At 40.6% G+C, this 16,009-nt stretch overlaps 1 protein-coding gene across 1 annotated transcript in view; it reads right to left on the bottom strand.

Moving 5' to 3' along the window:
• The window catches only part of LOC137326215 (probable ATP-dependent RNA helicase DDX60), a 95,562-nt gene that overhangs the window by 908 nt on the left and 78,645 nt on the right, over nt 1–16,009 (bottom strand). Inside the window, exons 30-36 of the mRNA XM_067991100.1 lie at nt 14,901–15,005; nt 8,205–8,358; nt 7,189–7,313; nt 4,860–5,007; nt 3,585–3,736; nt 1,000–1,151; nt 829–891 (exon numbers count right to left, since the gene is read on the bottom strand). Coding sequence (XP_067847201.1) covers nt 829–891; nt 1,000–1,151; nt 3,585–3,736; nt 4,860–5,007; nt 7,189–7,313; nt 8,205–8,358; nt 14,901–15,005 — 899 coding nt within the window. The remainder of the gene's footprint in view (nt 1–828; nt 892–999; nt 1,152–3,584; nt 3,737–4,859; nt 5,008–7,188; nt 7,314–8,204; nt 8,359–14,900; nt 15,006–16,009) is intronic.

The raw sequence follows: 16,009 nt of genomic DNA, 5'->3' as shown, positions 1-16,009 counted from the left end.
TGCCACTAGTACTACAGTAGGTTGTTTCATTTTAAGTAGATTATTGATAAATATTTTCATTTTTTATGAACAGACACATCACTAATACTGCAAGTATGGCACATTATTATAGTTGTAGGAGCTGTACCATTTTTAGGGTAATAAGATTGTTTTAGCAATGCTTGAGCACCACCCTACATCAATCATTGCCTCATCCTTCATGACAACATAGAATGCAACATGGCAAGCACAGATAGGGAAAACAAATTTATCACAATCAAATTAGTTTGAAGCTAAGAATGCCACTTAATCTAATTTCTTTTGTGAAGTAAATAGAACAATAAAATGTAATCATATATAAGCACCAAAATGCCTGGCGTGTCACTTAATAGGATTATAGATCAAGGATTAGCAAGTCAGCCCAGCCTCACCAAATCAGCAACACTGGAACATTAGGCACATGTTGTCCACAATTTTCCATGATGTGGAGATGCCGGTGATGGACTGGGGTTGACAATTGTAAACAATTTTACAACACCAAGTTATAGTCCAGCAATTTTATTTTAAATTCACAAGCTTTCGGAGACTTCCTCCTTCCTCAGGTAAATCCTGAACATTTACCTGAGGAAGGAGGAAGTCTCCGAAAGCTTGTGAATTTAAAATAAAATTGCTGGACTATAACTTGGTGTTGTAAAATTGTTCACAATTTTCCAAACATTGAAATGAATTGTTAGAAAATCGATGTGTTGAGTGCATGAACCTCCCCTCTGGTAGCATGGACTTGTAAGATTACCCCTATAACGTACAAAAATATCATACAACGAACCAAGAGCTGATTTTCCTCCATACCTGATTGAAGCAACAGTTAGTCGGAAATCATTAAGGACATTATAGGCATCTCCCAAATGCAACCTAATAGGGAAAGGAAGATGAGAACGAAACATTAAATTGTTTGATTCAATTATTTTTCCCCTCCACCTTGGCATCACATGATAGAAGTTGTACTGCAGCTTAACTTACATGTTGTCATTTAACAAAGCCTTCAAAGAACCATGTTTGTAGAAGTCCAGGGCATATGCATTCAGGGGCATTCTCCTGCCTTGCTGGTCATATTTCATCAAATTTAACACAGGAATGTTGCTTGAGCTAACTTCGATAGTGCGTAAAGCAATCTGTAATGATAAATTGCAACAGATTATGGGATAGTGGTTGTTTTCCAACTGATAGTTGGACATTTGGGATTAAAGTTGGACATGTGGGGTTAATTTTATTCAAACATGAAACCAAGGGACAACACATTCACAAAATAAAAATATTTTACAGCAAATATTTCCCATCACAATTATCACTTGAATTTGAAAGTGAAATCTGTACAAATGGATACCTACAAAGAACATACACTTATTGACAGTCCCAAATAACTTACATTGTAATAGATACAAGCTGCATCTTGAAACCACAGACACTCGCAAATTATGGACTATGGACAGCCTTCAGTGCACCAAGTTGGTTTACAACTTAAAATATGGGACACACAGATAAGTGCAAGGCGGCAGTAAGTGAAAGAATCGGCTTTTGTGGAATGGAGATCTCTTCGCCTAGCGTCCACAGCGGCAGATAAACTGCTCTCTCTGGAACTGAATGCTTGCACTGCTCTATCCCAAGGATAGAGTGGTTTCACTGCTGCTAACTGTTGGTCTGACGTTGGGAGTCAGAGCCAGGTTAAACCGCATTAATTTTAAACAGAATAATTTCCTGCCTCTTCTACGGTGCTTGTCACCGGCTATTGCTCAGTGCTATCGCCCGCAGAGAGCCGGAACCGGCCTTGGAGGAAAAGAGATACAGAGACTGGGGGCTTGAGGTGGGGAAAAAAGGAGAGGGAGGAAAAGACACAGATCTGAGTTGGGGCGGGAAAGAGGAAAGAGACAAAAGAGACAGTGACGGGGCTCAGGAGGGAAAGGAGAGATGGAGAGAATGGTTTCCCCTTTTCCTGCCCTCGGTTTCCTCTCTTCGCCTGCTCACGGATGGCCTCCTGGTTCTTGGAACTTCTCATACAACAGCTGTACTTTTTTCTCTCACACGCTCCCCCCACCCCTCCCACTGCCCCCCCACCACCCACAAAAAAACCCAAATTGCTAAACACAGTTGCATGCCTGCTTGATGATTTTTAAAAAAAAAAGTATTTCAATCATTTCTGGGGCTATTAAAAATAAATCTGTCAACATTCTGCCTCAATTCTGTTTTCAGATTGCACCCTTCTCATCCAATATGAAACTCCCATTTTTTAAAACTTGCATTGTTGCCAAATTTTGTTCACATTACATGCAATTCATTAATAGTGCAAACTTGGATCTTTAATATTCCTACATGCTACTATCTCATCCATTTCAGGTACTGTATTGACATGCATATAGTTTGACTCTCAAATCTGAGCTCTCCTTCATGATTTTGTGGAAATTCCCTCTGCACAGATGGGAAGAATTCCTGAACAGTGAGCTGTTCTAGTGAGCTGCGTGAAATGTATATTAACTAACTGGTGTCACATTCGACAACATACTCTCCTTTAACCAGCACTTTAGATGCACTTCTGTTTAAACTGCTTGTAGTGCAGGAACCTTTTATCTGTTCTGAAGGGATTGTAAATTTGTGCTAAACTGCAGACAGCTTTGTACTGTTGGAACAATGCTAACTATGAACTGAACTGCTATTGTTCACTAAGGACCCTGCAGCCAGCAATGAAGGGTCCAGGTTCCAGAGCTGAAAATTAGTATGCCCACCAGACCACGCTTATTAGGTAACTTTGGTAATAATGATAAACCAGCACACGGACAACAGGGGAGTTTAGAAAACTTGTTCGCCCTATCCTTCTCCAGGCCATTGTCTCAGGCCGAAACATACTGATCGCAACCTCTGCGTCATATTTGACACTGAGCTGAGCCCATAGCCTCTCCATCACAAACACCACCTACTTCTAACTCTGTAACCTCGCCTGTCGACCCCTGCCTCAGCCCGTCTACTGCTGAAATCGATACTTTTGTTACCATCAGACTAGAGTACTCCAATGCTCTCCTGGCCAGTATCTCATTTTCCACCCTCCATAAATGTGAGCTCATCCAAAACTCTGCTGCCCGTATCCTAAGTCGCACCTAGTCTCACTCATCCATCAACCCGTGCTCCTGGTCCAGCAATGTCTCAAATTTAAAATTCTCATATTCAAACCCCTCCATGGCCTCACCCCTACCTATCTCTAATTTCCTCCAGCCTTACAAACCTGAGAGTGGAGTATTCCTCCAGCTCTGGGCTCTTACATATCCCCCACTCCTTCCACCCACCATTGGCAGCTGTTCCTTCAGCCATCTGGGCCCTAAGCAAGCTCTGGAATTCCCTCCCGAAACTTCTCCGCCTCTCTCTATTCCTTTAAGGTTCTCCTTAAAACCTACATCTCTGACCAAGCTTTTAGTCACACATCCTAAATTTGGCTCGGTTTTTGTCTGATTATACTTCTGCACAGTGCCTTGGGAAGTTTTACTATGTTAAAGACGCTATATATATTCAAGGTGTTGTAAATAAATATAATTCTATACTTAACAAAAGGAGGAACTTACACTGTCCACATTGTATGTCTTGAAAAGATCCAGATTGGTAATCCCCGATAAACATGCAAATGGAGATACCGCTGTTGTGGGATGCTTTCCAGGTGCAGTCAACTCAGCTACAAATTTATCACACGTTTGGAAAGGCTGACCACCTGAAAAAGCTGGGGAGGAGGAAAGTAACGATCACTTTGATGATTAGTATTGTTCAGCTGTTAGTTTTCATGCTGTTTATAAATTGCACGATAATCATGTTGGAAGTTAATGGATTTCAGTTACTGGGTGTATGTCCCCAGTATATTTTAAAACAGTGAAAGTAGTACTTCTGAAGTTTTTTTTTTAAAAAGGGAGGACAGAGTGCAGAAATGCAAATTTTCAAAATGTAATTCCACCAACTCCCTCTAATATGTACCTCAAATAATCTGTTTAATAAATGTGAAGTGATGCATTTTGGAAGGAAGAATGAAGAGAGGCAATATAAACTAAATGGTACAATTTTAAAAAAGGGGGGGGGGGGGTGCAGGAACAAAGAGACCTGGGGGTATACATACTCAAATCTTTGAACATGGCAGGACAGGCAGCTGAACAGATATAGCCTGTTTTACACTATCGCCCAAAATCAAAATTACCCGCACTAACTGTATTCAAGCAAAGTAAAAATATTTTATTGTCTTCTTGCTTCCCAAACCATACCTCAGCCAAGTGGCTAGGCAAGCAACTTGCTCCCAGGTCTTTCAGCTGATGCTGTTTAACCTTGATCCATTTACTCAATTGTGGATAGGGGCAGCTGAGGGTTACTCATCAACTGGTTTCTACCCGAGTTGTTTTTCTTAATTTGTCTCAGGATGTGGACAATGATGGCATTTATTGCTCATCATTAGTGGTGGGCCGCCTCCTTGGACCAATTGAATAGTTTCAGAGTGCATTGAGTCAACAATGTAGTCTGGGACCTGAGTCATGTGAAAACCAGACCAGGAAGAGGGATAGAAAGTTCCAGTCCCTGAAGGACATTAAAAATCCAACTGGTTCTCTATGATCAGCAAGCAGTTTTCATGGTTATTTTTCCTAGCACTAGCCCACAAATCACCAATTTATGGTGGTATTTGAATTCAACTTCTGGGTTGCTAGTCCAGTAGCCTAACCACTAGACTACCATACCCCAAATTACACTTCTTCAGCACATGTTTAAAGCCCCAATATTACACTCCGCTTTGTAAATTAAATTGTAGGTGGCTTTAAGACTAAAATATACAAAATAAGGTCTGAAATTATTATTTTCTTTTTTACATATTTTTGATAGAGGAAGATGGCATTCTTCCACCATATCAGCTTGATTCGAAGTAGAAAGAAGAAAGCATCCAAAGACCTCCTGGACAGTTCTGTTGTATTCATTAACTGCATCTGCAAACTCTTCTGGAAGATCCTCCAGGAACACCTAGAATAAAAAGCCAGTTATCATACATTTTCAGTAATAATCAAAAGGTACTTTGCATTTGGTGTTTCTGCAGTCTGGCTCATCAAAGAGCGATATCTGTGTGCATTGCTGATACAAACTCTTATCCTGATGACCATATCGTATACCCACTGAAATGTGGGTCTATGATTCTGCCACAGCTGGTTTTAACAATATAAACATGAAGAACTGGCACACATACAACACTCTCCTGCAATCTGAATCACAGAAGCAATATTGGCTGGATTTTGCTGTGAGCGTCAAATGAACGGCGCCAGACATTCATTAGACTTGCACTTGCTTATAGCAGCTTGCCATGCAAAACCCCATAGGAAGTCTATCAATGGGACAGCCAAATGGCGTGGCACTCTATAGAGGGCATCTGGAACCTGTGTGAACAGGGCATGCAGCTGTGTATCTCCTTAACCAGATTGAAGAATGGTTAACAAGTAGCGCAGATGGAATAGGAAATGTAAATCAGGTACAGTAAACGAAATAAAGCGAGGGAAAGAAAGATTGGATTAAGAGATAAAAGAGGCAAAGAAATAGAAAACATTTTTTTAAAAATTTAATGTTTTAAAAAATTGTCCAACAATAATTCATACCTGAAGGAATGAGACTTTCAGTGCCAAAGAGGTTGTCTGGCAGTAATTAAGACTCATCATGCCGTTAAAATGGTACTTACAATGAAAGGCAAACCCTAACTTTTTTGGCGAGTTTAGTCCCTATCTATGAGCCAAGTACAGGAGCTTCACGCCATTCAATGGGAGCCAAACATCAAGATGCCGTTTTCATACAGCTTTTGGAGGAGGGCATCTCGGCCAGCAACAACTTTCGGATTTCTTTGTTTAACTGCGCATGAGTGGTCAGCGGGAAGTTAATGTCTGATTTACACAAATAACAGTGAGCGCTGTTAGCCTCACTGTTATTTTTACAGCAAAATCCGGCCCAATGTAAAAGGGTTGAAACAGGTTCACTTTAGGATTGTATATTTGGAAGGATCAAGTTGTAAGGACTTCATTTCTTACTTATCCAACCCTTCAGCTCAGAGAAAGGAGCTTTATCAAATGTATTTTCCAGAATACAAAGATTTCTTCTTTGATTATTTGTACTGCCTAGTTCGTGCCAGTTTGCACACAGTACTCACTAATGCCAGAGTGGGAAAGCTGTAGGTCAACTTCAAAACAACTTATACGTGGTCAAAAGGAATCTTAAAAACTTTCAGTACTGAAAAGACCTATTCAACTTTCATTATAAACGTGCTTTCATTTATGTAATTGCTAATGATTTTTTTTACATTTCTAATTCTAGAAGCAGAATCTGTGGCATTGTGATAAAATACGAAATAATTAGTTATTTTATTGATTCAAAAATTTTACCGCAGTCTTAAACAGATTTGTTTTAAAAAAGTTTTTTTTTAATGCTAATTATGGTGAGGTATGTTAGTGCAACACTTCCCATTTTGGGTCACCACATCAGTATTAAGCACTCAAGTCAAGTCGCACAGTAAAGGCCCCTTCACACTGACCAATAACATTTCTCTACCCAAGTTCAGCAGACCGCCCCTTACTGTACCAGTCCTGCATCAAAGTGATATCCATTTCTCATATTGGCCACCTGGTGGTCTGTTAATGGGAGATTGCCAATTTGATAGCAAATTAGGGGCAGTCCTGTGCTGTGGCCTCATGCCCCCTAGAAACTGGCTTATGACTGCAAAAAAAACAGCAGAGATTTCCGTCGCATCAAGGCTAGATTTAAACCCAGGGCCTAGAGGTGAAAGGCTATTCAATAAAACACAGCACCACCCAGACCTTTCCAAATCAACTCATGCTAAAAGAAAGTAAACTTTCTTTGTACAAAAAAAAAGAGGATATCCTGATGCGTCTACTGACACAGTAGAGGGGCAGCCATAGGTACTGCTATGGGAACATAGAATAGGGTGGCCAGATACCACAGTGGAAATACAGACAGCAGCCAGATACCTTGGTTGGAGTACAGTCTGGAAAGCCAGACAGCTTTGAGAGAATACATGTAGCCATAGATCACACTGGATATACAAACCGTTTCATCCTATGCATAAGTGAGTTTTATGATTTCTCTTTCTGATTTAACATTGAAAATGTTAATCACCCTGAAATCCCTGATTGTTTCATACTTGCATACCTTTGACTGGTGGAATGTAGCCCAGCCCTCTGCAGTAGAACATGATGGAAGATGGATCCTTCCAAAGAGATTTGCTAATATCAGAACTAAAGACTCCATCACATCTTCAGAAAAGTGGGATAAACCTGTTAAAATATTGAAAATACATACACACAATCAATATTCTGATGTTAATAAAACCCTTTATTTTCACTCAATGCAATGCAGTATCAGACCCTGCTAAACTAACCAAATTTTCACAAATATTACTATTAAAAAATCCAAATAGCACTAATCATTTCTGTTAGCCGTTTGTAAAATTACCAAACCTCTAGTCACCACCGTCTTCCCAGGACATGCACCAACTGTGCCCAAGTGGGTTGATGGGTGATCTGTTCCTGGGCCTTTACTAGTGTCAGTCTGCACTGACCCCACCTGGCAGCACACAACAGCATCATGGGAATGACTCACCATCTGATTTTCCCTTCTCCTCATGGGAAGGTATGCTGTAGAATAAGTGTTCTGGGGGGTGGGGGCGGCAGAGGAGGGAGAGAGATTTCCCCCCTTCGCCTGCTCACTGGCAGCCTTCTGGTTCTTGGAACTTTTCATACAACAGCTACTGGTGCGAAACCACAAATAAAGATACTCAACTACAGGGGACCCAACCTTCACAAAGTAAATCCATGAGATCAGAACATCACATGATCAAACCTCTAGGAATGCCTCCAACCAAAGTTGGTAACCCTACTCCATCAGTATGTCAGGTACTGATGAGCTGTAACAGACCCTTACCCACCTCCAAACACTTCAAAACATTAGCAGCTGCATCACACTGAGGGAGGGAGGCCCCGGACAGGGGACTGCAGGACATTAATCCCCACCCCCCAATTTGGCTTTGATCTTCCAGGCACTCAACAGGCTGCCAACATAGCAGATCCCAGGATCAGGACATCCCTCCCTCAGTGGAAAGGGACTGCCAAGGTTGGCAATGAACTGGGAAACCCAACAAACTGAAAATGAACTGAAATCATTCTTACCTTTTCCTGCTGGTTTCTTAGGCTGAGAGCAAATTTTGTGAAACAGACCTTTTATCAGGAAACTAACAAAGACAAAATTGGCCGGTTCCTGACAATGTAAGTGGGTCACCAGTCCTGCAAATCCTTGTGGTGTCCCATCTAGATCCAAAAAACCCTGCAAAAATCAAGTAAGTGTTACTTACAAGTACAGCTATGCAATCTATTTCAATCACAGAAGTATAACATTATAATAATCAGGACTGATACTATTCTGATCCAAGATGAGTGTAAATATATACAAACTAAAAAATAGGATGGCATTAATATATTTCAGATTCTTCATTTTACAGATGCACTTGATTTTCACTCCCTAAAATTTGCAGATTTCAAAAATGATTCCTGATCAGCGTTTACTAATTTTTAACAGAGAACTAACAAACATTCAACGTTCTGTCATCCTGCTGCTTTGTGAGTCTCAAGAGCTTTGGTTCAGTACGGCACAGCTACACATGGAGATAGTGCCCAGTATGGTCTATAGTGTTTTCCCTAGTTGCCTTCTCATTGAACCAACAAAATATGTTAAAATAATTTCTATAGCCTAAACAAGCCAAGAAAATAAAATTGAAGTAAAAACAAATAATGTTGAAGAAAGGTTAAGGAAGTTGGGCTTATTCTCTTTGGGAAAAGAGGAAGCTTTGAAGTGTCTTACTGAGGTTTTCAAGATTACGGACGGGATTGACAAACTTGATCCGGGCAAAATGTTCAAATGCCAGTTACAAGCCAGAAGGGAAATGAGGTGGAACTTTTTCTTTAAAAAACACAAAGGGTATTAGTGTTGTGGAATAATTCACCAAGGAAGGCAATCAGACATGTTTTTAAGTGAAGGAAGGGATTGAAGGATATGGTGAAAAGGCAGGCAGGTTGAGAACCACCAATGGGCTTGTTGCATTTAATGGTCTTATCCTATACTTAAATTCTCTGAAAAAAATTACCCAGTTAGACAGAGAAAAGGTGAACAAGAGTGCCAAATTTTTGATGGCTCTTTTTGTGGCAGTAATTCCACCCCCATCTCCCATTTTCAACTGGAAAATGTGTCAGCCACAGGATACACTTTATGATCCTCTGCTGTCGTTGGGGAGCCTCATTTGACAGTTGTGGATTGGAGAATCAGCCATGAAGATCAGCATACCCGCCTCACAGGTTTCTGAATTTTTTGGAGTCTTACCCAGTTTACTCTATTGTGTCAGATGGTAATGGTACAAACTGCCAGTGCACATTGCCCCAATTTCGGAGACTTATTTTCTAAATGAAAAATTCCCAGAATATTAATAAAAAATGAACATGAACTACTCAAATGTCACTTTCCAACATGACTGATTTAAGTATTACATATGTTACTACATATAGTGTGAAAATGTGACAAGCTCAAAGACAAACATTTCGATAAAGAAATAATCTATTTGTGATGGCAATTGTTGTGACTGTAACATAGGAACAGGAGTAGGCCATTTAGCCCCTCGTGCCTGTTCCGCCATTCAATGAGATCATGGCTGATCTGTGACCTTACGCCATATCTTTAGCCCCATATCCCTTAATCCCTTTGGTTAACAAAAATCTATCCAATCTCAGATTTAAAATTAACAATTGAGCTAGCAAAGAGAATTTCAAACTTCTACCACCCTTTGCGTTTAGAAGTGTTTCCTAACTTCACTCTTAAAAGTCCTGGCTCTAATTTTTAGGATATGTCCCCTAGTCCTAGGCTCCCAACCAGAATAGTTTCTCTCCATCTACCCCATCAGTTCCCCTTAACATCTTGAAAACTTTGATCAAATCACCCCTTAATCTTCTAAATTACAGGGAATACAACCCTGGTTTGTGTAATCTCGCCTCGTAATTTAACCCTTGGAGTCCAGGTGTCATTCTAGTAAATCTACGGTGCACTCCCTTCAAGGCCAAAATATCCTTCCTAAGGTGCAGTGCCCAGAACTGAACACAGTGCTCCAGGTGAGGTCTAACCAGGGCTTTGTATAGTTGTGGCATAATTTCTACCCCCTTGTATTCTAGTCCTCTAGATTTAAAGGCCAGCATTCCATTAGCCTTTCTGATTATTTTCTGTGCCTGTCCATAACATTTTAATGATCTACATACATAGACTCCCTAAATCTCTTTGGACCTCCATTGTTTTGAGCTTTTCACCATTTAGAAGGTACTCTGATCTATCCTTTATGGGTCCAAAGTGGATGACCTCACACTTGCCTACACTGAAATCCATCTGCCACAGTTTTGCCCATTTACTTAATTTATTAATATCTCTCTATAATTTTATGTTTCCTATGCTGCCTATCTTTGTGTCATCAGCAAACTTGGATATGTGGCTCTCTATCCAGTCATCCAAGTTGTTAATAAATACAGTGAATAGTTGAGGCCCTAATAGTCTCTGTGGGACACCACTCGTCACCACCTGCCAATTGAGTGTCTGCTCATCATCCCTACTCTCTGCCTCCCGCCGCTCAGCCAATTTCCTAACCAGGTCAATAATTTACCCTCAATTCCACGAGCTTCAACTTTAGCTAACAGTCTCTTATGAGAGACTTTATCAAATGCCTTCTGGAAGTCCATATAAACAACATCCATAAACATTCCCTTGTCCACTGCTTTAGTCACCTCTTCAAAAAAAATTCAGCTAGTTTCGTCAGGCATGACCTACCCTTTACAAATCCATGCTAGCTCTCTCTGATCAGTTGAAAATTTTCGAGGGTGCAGTTACTCTATCCTTAATTATAGACACTAGTAATTTCCTGACAACAGGTGTTAGGCTAACTGGTCTATTATCCCCTGGTTTCCCCCACTCAGCCTTCTTAAACAGCAGTGACATGTGCAATTTTCTAAACTAAAAGGAACAGTTCCTAAATAGAGAACTTTGGAAGATTAGTTAGGGCATCTGCAATGTTCTCACCGACTTCCTTTAAAACCTGGGATGAAAACCATCTGGTCCTGGGGATGTCACTCTTTAGTGCCATTATTTTCATCATTACTGTTAATTTGCTTAAGTTAATTATGGGGAGACCCGTCCCTGATTCAAAATTAGTTTCCTTCGGGTGTACGGCATGCTATCTCTTCCTCTACTGTAAATACTGACGCAAAGTAATCGTTTAACATGTCCACCATTTCCTTATTTTCATCAGTTTTTAAGGGGCCCACATTGCTCTTAACCACCCTCTTTTTTCCTAATATAATTGTAAAAATGTGTTGATTTTAATATCCCTTGCAAGATTTTCATACTCCCTTTTTGTAGCTCTTACCATCTGTTTTGTCACCCGTTGCTGTTTTTTGTATCTCTCCTAGTTGCCAGGATCTATGCTATTTTTTGCATTTTTGTATGCTTTTTCCTTTAGTTTTATGTTGTCTCGTCCCTCTTGTCATCCATATGGTAACCACACCTTGGAACTTCTTGTTCACTAATTGCTAGCTGGGAGATCATTTTTAATTCAGTATCTTGTTCAATCCGTTCTCTCTCTGGTACCTAATATTACTCTTAAAACACTGCTACTCTCAGAGAAAGAAATTCAAGGAATGTCACTTAAAGTTAAGCCTTAGTAATAGACCAGTTTCAGAGGATGGGGGAGATAAGACAGCCCTATGTCACGATGAGAGCTCCAGAGAGCAGCACTACTTGGGCTACATGCTATTTTACTTTTAATACTGCAAAATAAGTTTGCAAGATCATTTCCATCATGTATGAAGTAGAACAGCTTTGAAACAGTTGTCCTTTCTTCACACATGCATTCCAATTTAGGAGCAACCCCTTTTCACAGTCCAGAAAGCATTTTCTTGCTATTGCATTGATGGCATGACTGGGGAATCCCTCTGTAGGCGACCTCAGGAACACCAAAACCCACACGTTCCTGAGGGGAGTTGTTGATTTTTTTTTTAAAAAAGCATACAAGATTTTTTTGAGAAGTTTTTAAAAGTTATTTAGCTTATTAATTTTATTTTAAAATATATTTTCATGATTTTTACTTTAAAAATGATAATATATCAATGAAGTTCCCTCAACGGTTCTATCAAATGAGTAGTTGAGCCATACAGAGAAAGGTTTTGGTCTGTGTTAAGTTAGTTCATCTCATCTGGGAGGAGGCGGGGGGGATTGCATGTAGGAACACAATTTGCTTCATTGCTCAAATTAGCTGCTGATTGCTATCCAGTGACCCCTGCTGAAAAATGCATGTGGGATGTCAAGAAGGAATAGGATTGGGCTTGACTCCAACGGCTTCTCGCCATCTGCCTAACACTCAGATGTGGATATTGTCACAATTGCTGTCAATGGCAACTGATGCAATCGCAGGGAGATGAACCAAGCATGTCAGTTTTATCCCTAATTCAAAATGGATGGTGTGGTGCTTCTAATCATTGCTCTCTGACAAAATTAATTTGACAATGACAACTTGCATTGATATAGAGCCTTTACTGTAGTAAAATGTCCCAAGGTACTTCACAGGAGCGATTAACAAAATTTGACACCGAGCCACATAAGGAGATATTAGGACAGATGACCAAAAGCTTGGTCAGAGGTAGGTTTTAAGGAACATCTTAAAGGAGGAGTGTTAGAGATGCGGAGAGGTTTAGGGAGGGAATTCCAGATCGTAGGGCCTCTACATAGATCACTGAAGTGTCATGAACAGGTGCAGAAAATAATCAATAAGGCTGATGGAATGCTGGCCTTTATAATTAGAGGACTGGAGTACAAGGGGGCAGAAGTTATGCTGCAGCTATACAAAACCCTGGTTGGACCACACCTGGAGTACTGTGAGCAGTTCTGGGCACCGCACCTTCGGAAAGACATATTGGCCTTGGAGGGAGTGCAGCGTAGGTTTACTAGAATGATACCTGGAATTCAAGGGTTAAGTTACGAGGAGAGATTACACAAATTGGGGTAGTATTCTCTGGCGTTTAGAAGGTTAAGGGATGATCTGATCGAAGTTTATAAGATATTAAGGGGAACGGATAGGGTGGATAGAGAAACTATTTCTACTGGTTGGGGATTCTAGGAGTAGGGGGCACAGTCTAATAATTAGAGCCCGACCTTTCAGGAGTGAGATTAGAAAACATTTCTACACACAAAGGGTGGTAGAAGTTTGGAACTCTCTTCCGCAAACAGCAATCGATACTAGCTCAATTGCTAAATTTAAATGTGAGATAGATAGCTTTTTGGCAACCAAAGGTATTAAGGGATATGGGCCAAAGGCAGGTATGTGGAGCTAGATCACAGATCAGCCATGATCTTATCAAATGGCAGAGCAGGCACGAGGGACTGAATAGCCTACTCCTGTTCCTATGCAGCCGAAAGCATGGCCGCCAATGGTGGAGCGATTAAAATTGGGGATGCGCAAGAGGCAAGAATTGAAGGAGCACAGAGATCGCGGAGGGTTGTAGGGCTAGAGGAGGTTACCAAGATAGGGAGGGGCAAAGCCACGGAGGGATTTGAAAACAAGGATGAGAATTTTAAGATCAAGGCTTCGGTCTTCCTAATATTTAATTGGAGGACATTTTTGCTCATCCAGTTTTGGATGATGGACAAGTAGTATGGAAAAAAAATCAGACAGTGGAGGGGTTGAGGGAGGTGATGGTGAAGTAGAGCTGGGTGTCATCAGCTCACATGTGGAACCTGACGTCGTGTTTTCGGATGATGTCGCTGAGGGGTGGTATGTACATGAGAAATAGGAGGCGGCCCACGAATAGATCCTTGGGGGACTCCAGAGGTAACAGTGTGGGAGTGGGAAGTGAAGCCATTGCAGGAGATTCTCTGGCTACGACTGGCTAGATAAGAATGAAACCAGGTGAGCGCAGTTCCACCCAGCTGGACGATCGAGGAGAGGTGTTGGAGGAGGACGGTGTGGTCAAACGGGTCAAAGGCTGCAGACAGGTCAAGAAGGAGGAGGAGGGATAGTTTACCACAGTCACCATCGCATAGGATGTCATTTGTGACTTTGACAAGGGCCGTTTCAGTACTGTGGCAGGGACGGAAACCCGATTAAAGGGATTTAAATGTGGAGTTGTGGGAAAGATGGGCACGGATTTGGAAGGCAACAACACATTCAAGGACTTGAGGGGAAAGGGAGGTTGGGGACGGGGCAGTAGTTGGCAAGGACAGAGGGGCTAAGGGTGGTTTTTTTTGAGGAGGGGAGATTTGAAGGGGAGGGGACAGTACCTGAGGCGAGAGAACCGTTAATATCAGCTAACATGGGGGTCAGGAAGGAAGTTGGGTGGTCAGCAGTTTGGAGGGAATAGGGTCACGGGAGCAGGAGGTGTGTCTCATGGTCAAGATGAGCTCGGAGGGGGCATATGGGGAAATAGGAGAGAAATTAGAGGAAGATGCGAGTTCGGGGCTAGGGGAAGGGAGGGAAGCGGCAGAGGCAACAGTGGAAAGCAGGATCCAGTAACCATAGCAACAGCAGTATGTATTTTTGTGTGGAAGGGGTACCTATCTAGCCCCAGCAGATTCTCCTGCAGAGTATGCAGTCACATGACTGTCATATTTAAAATATTTAACTTTAATTTTCCTTCTTCATTGAAATGCCACACATTTATTTTTGGAATTTTATGACTGAGTTGCAGAGAACAGTTATTGGATTTCTGGCAGGTTTGAAAATCAATTTCTTCACTCAAACATACTTGCAGATTTTGTTTACATTTTTGACAGGCAACTTTAAATCTTACCTCTCTGAGAAGAAACTGTAAACAGAACAGGAAGTACAGCTTCAATACCAATTGTTTCTTCTGCTTATTATAGCACAACATAGAGTGCTGCAACAGCGACAAAGCCTAAGGGGAGAAATATGTTTCTCAGTGGTTATTCATGATGTCAAAATGCACTCACTCTACCAAAGCATATTTAACAGATTTAGATGAACTACATTTTATTTCTTACAGCTGTGTTGGAAGTGTGCTGCAAATGTGTTGAAATACCTTGAGTCAAAGCATTATTTTAGCAGCTCTATTCAACAGCACTACTGATATTTAAATGAGGCTCATTATTTTTAAGTGTCTGAAAGCCAGAATTATGGGGAAGTGGTCTTGTGTGACTGCACAAACAACAACCAATTTTTTTCCTGGTACCAAAATTTAATAGCTCACCTCAGTGGTTTCTGTCACTTCTAAATGTGCCAGCAGCAGGAATGGCAAAATACCAAATTTTGCTATTTTATCCTTTTTAGCTTTTGACCTTTTAGTTTTGCCTTTATTTTAATTTTTAAGTAATCCTGTAACAGGCAATGTATAAACCTGTTTTTGATGTTTGTCCTGAACAATAATACCCTCTGAAAAACCTATAAAAATGTAATAATTGTTGAACCAAAAAATAAATAAAATCAATTGGGTTACTGCTCAGAAATTCTACAATTCAAATACAAACAGAAAACACTGAATATAAAAAGGTAATGCACTAGATATCTGGAGGTTGCAATACCCTTTGGTGAAATGTACCAGATTTAAGATCTGGATAACTGATGAACATTTATCATCATTTTGATTTTCCAAGTTTTGTACTTGGTTCAGGAATTCCATACATTAAGAATGGAATGGGAAAATGTATATTTAAAAATTCCATTAGATTGGACGGATCCCTGGGTCTGGTAATGTGTTGATCAGGATCTGACTGGATACAATAACCATGATCTTTTTTACTGTTCTTATAATGTATTACTTTTCTGAATCTCAGCAATTTTATAACAACGATGCACAGTTCTAATGATATTTGTAATAACGTTCTACTGCTGCAAAGTTAAAACACAACTTTATATTTCCAAACAATGTTCCAGTGACAAGGT

Source organism: Heptranchias perlo, chromosome 1, assembly GCF_035084215.1.
Source record: "Heptranchias perlo isolate sHepPer1 chromosome 1, sHepPer1.hap1, whole genome shotgun sequence".
NCBI classification, from domain to species: domain Eukaryota; kingdom Metazoa; phylum Chordata; class Chondrichthyes; order Hexanchiformes; family Hexanchidae; genus Heptranchias; species Heptranchias perlo.
Note: the sequence above shows the minus strand (reverse complement) of the source record. Positions and strands in the feature narration are given on the sequence as shown.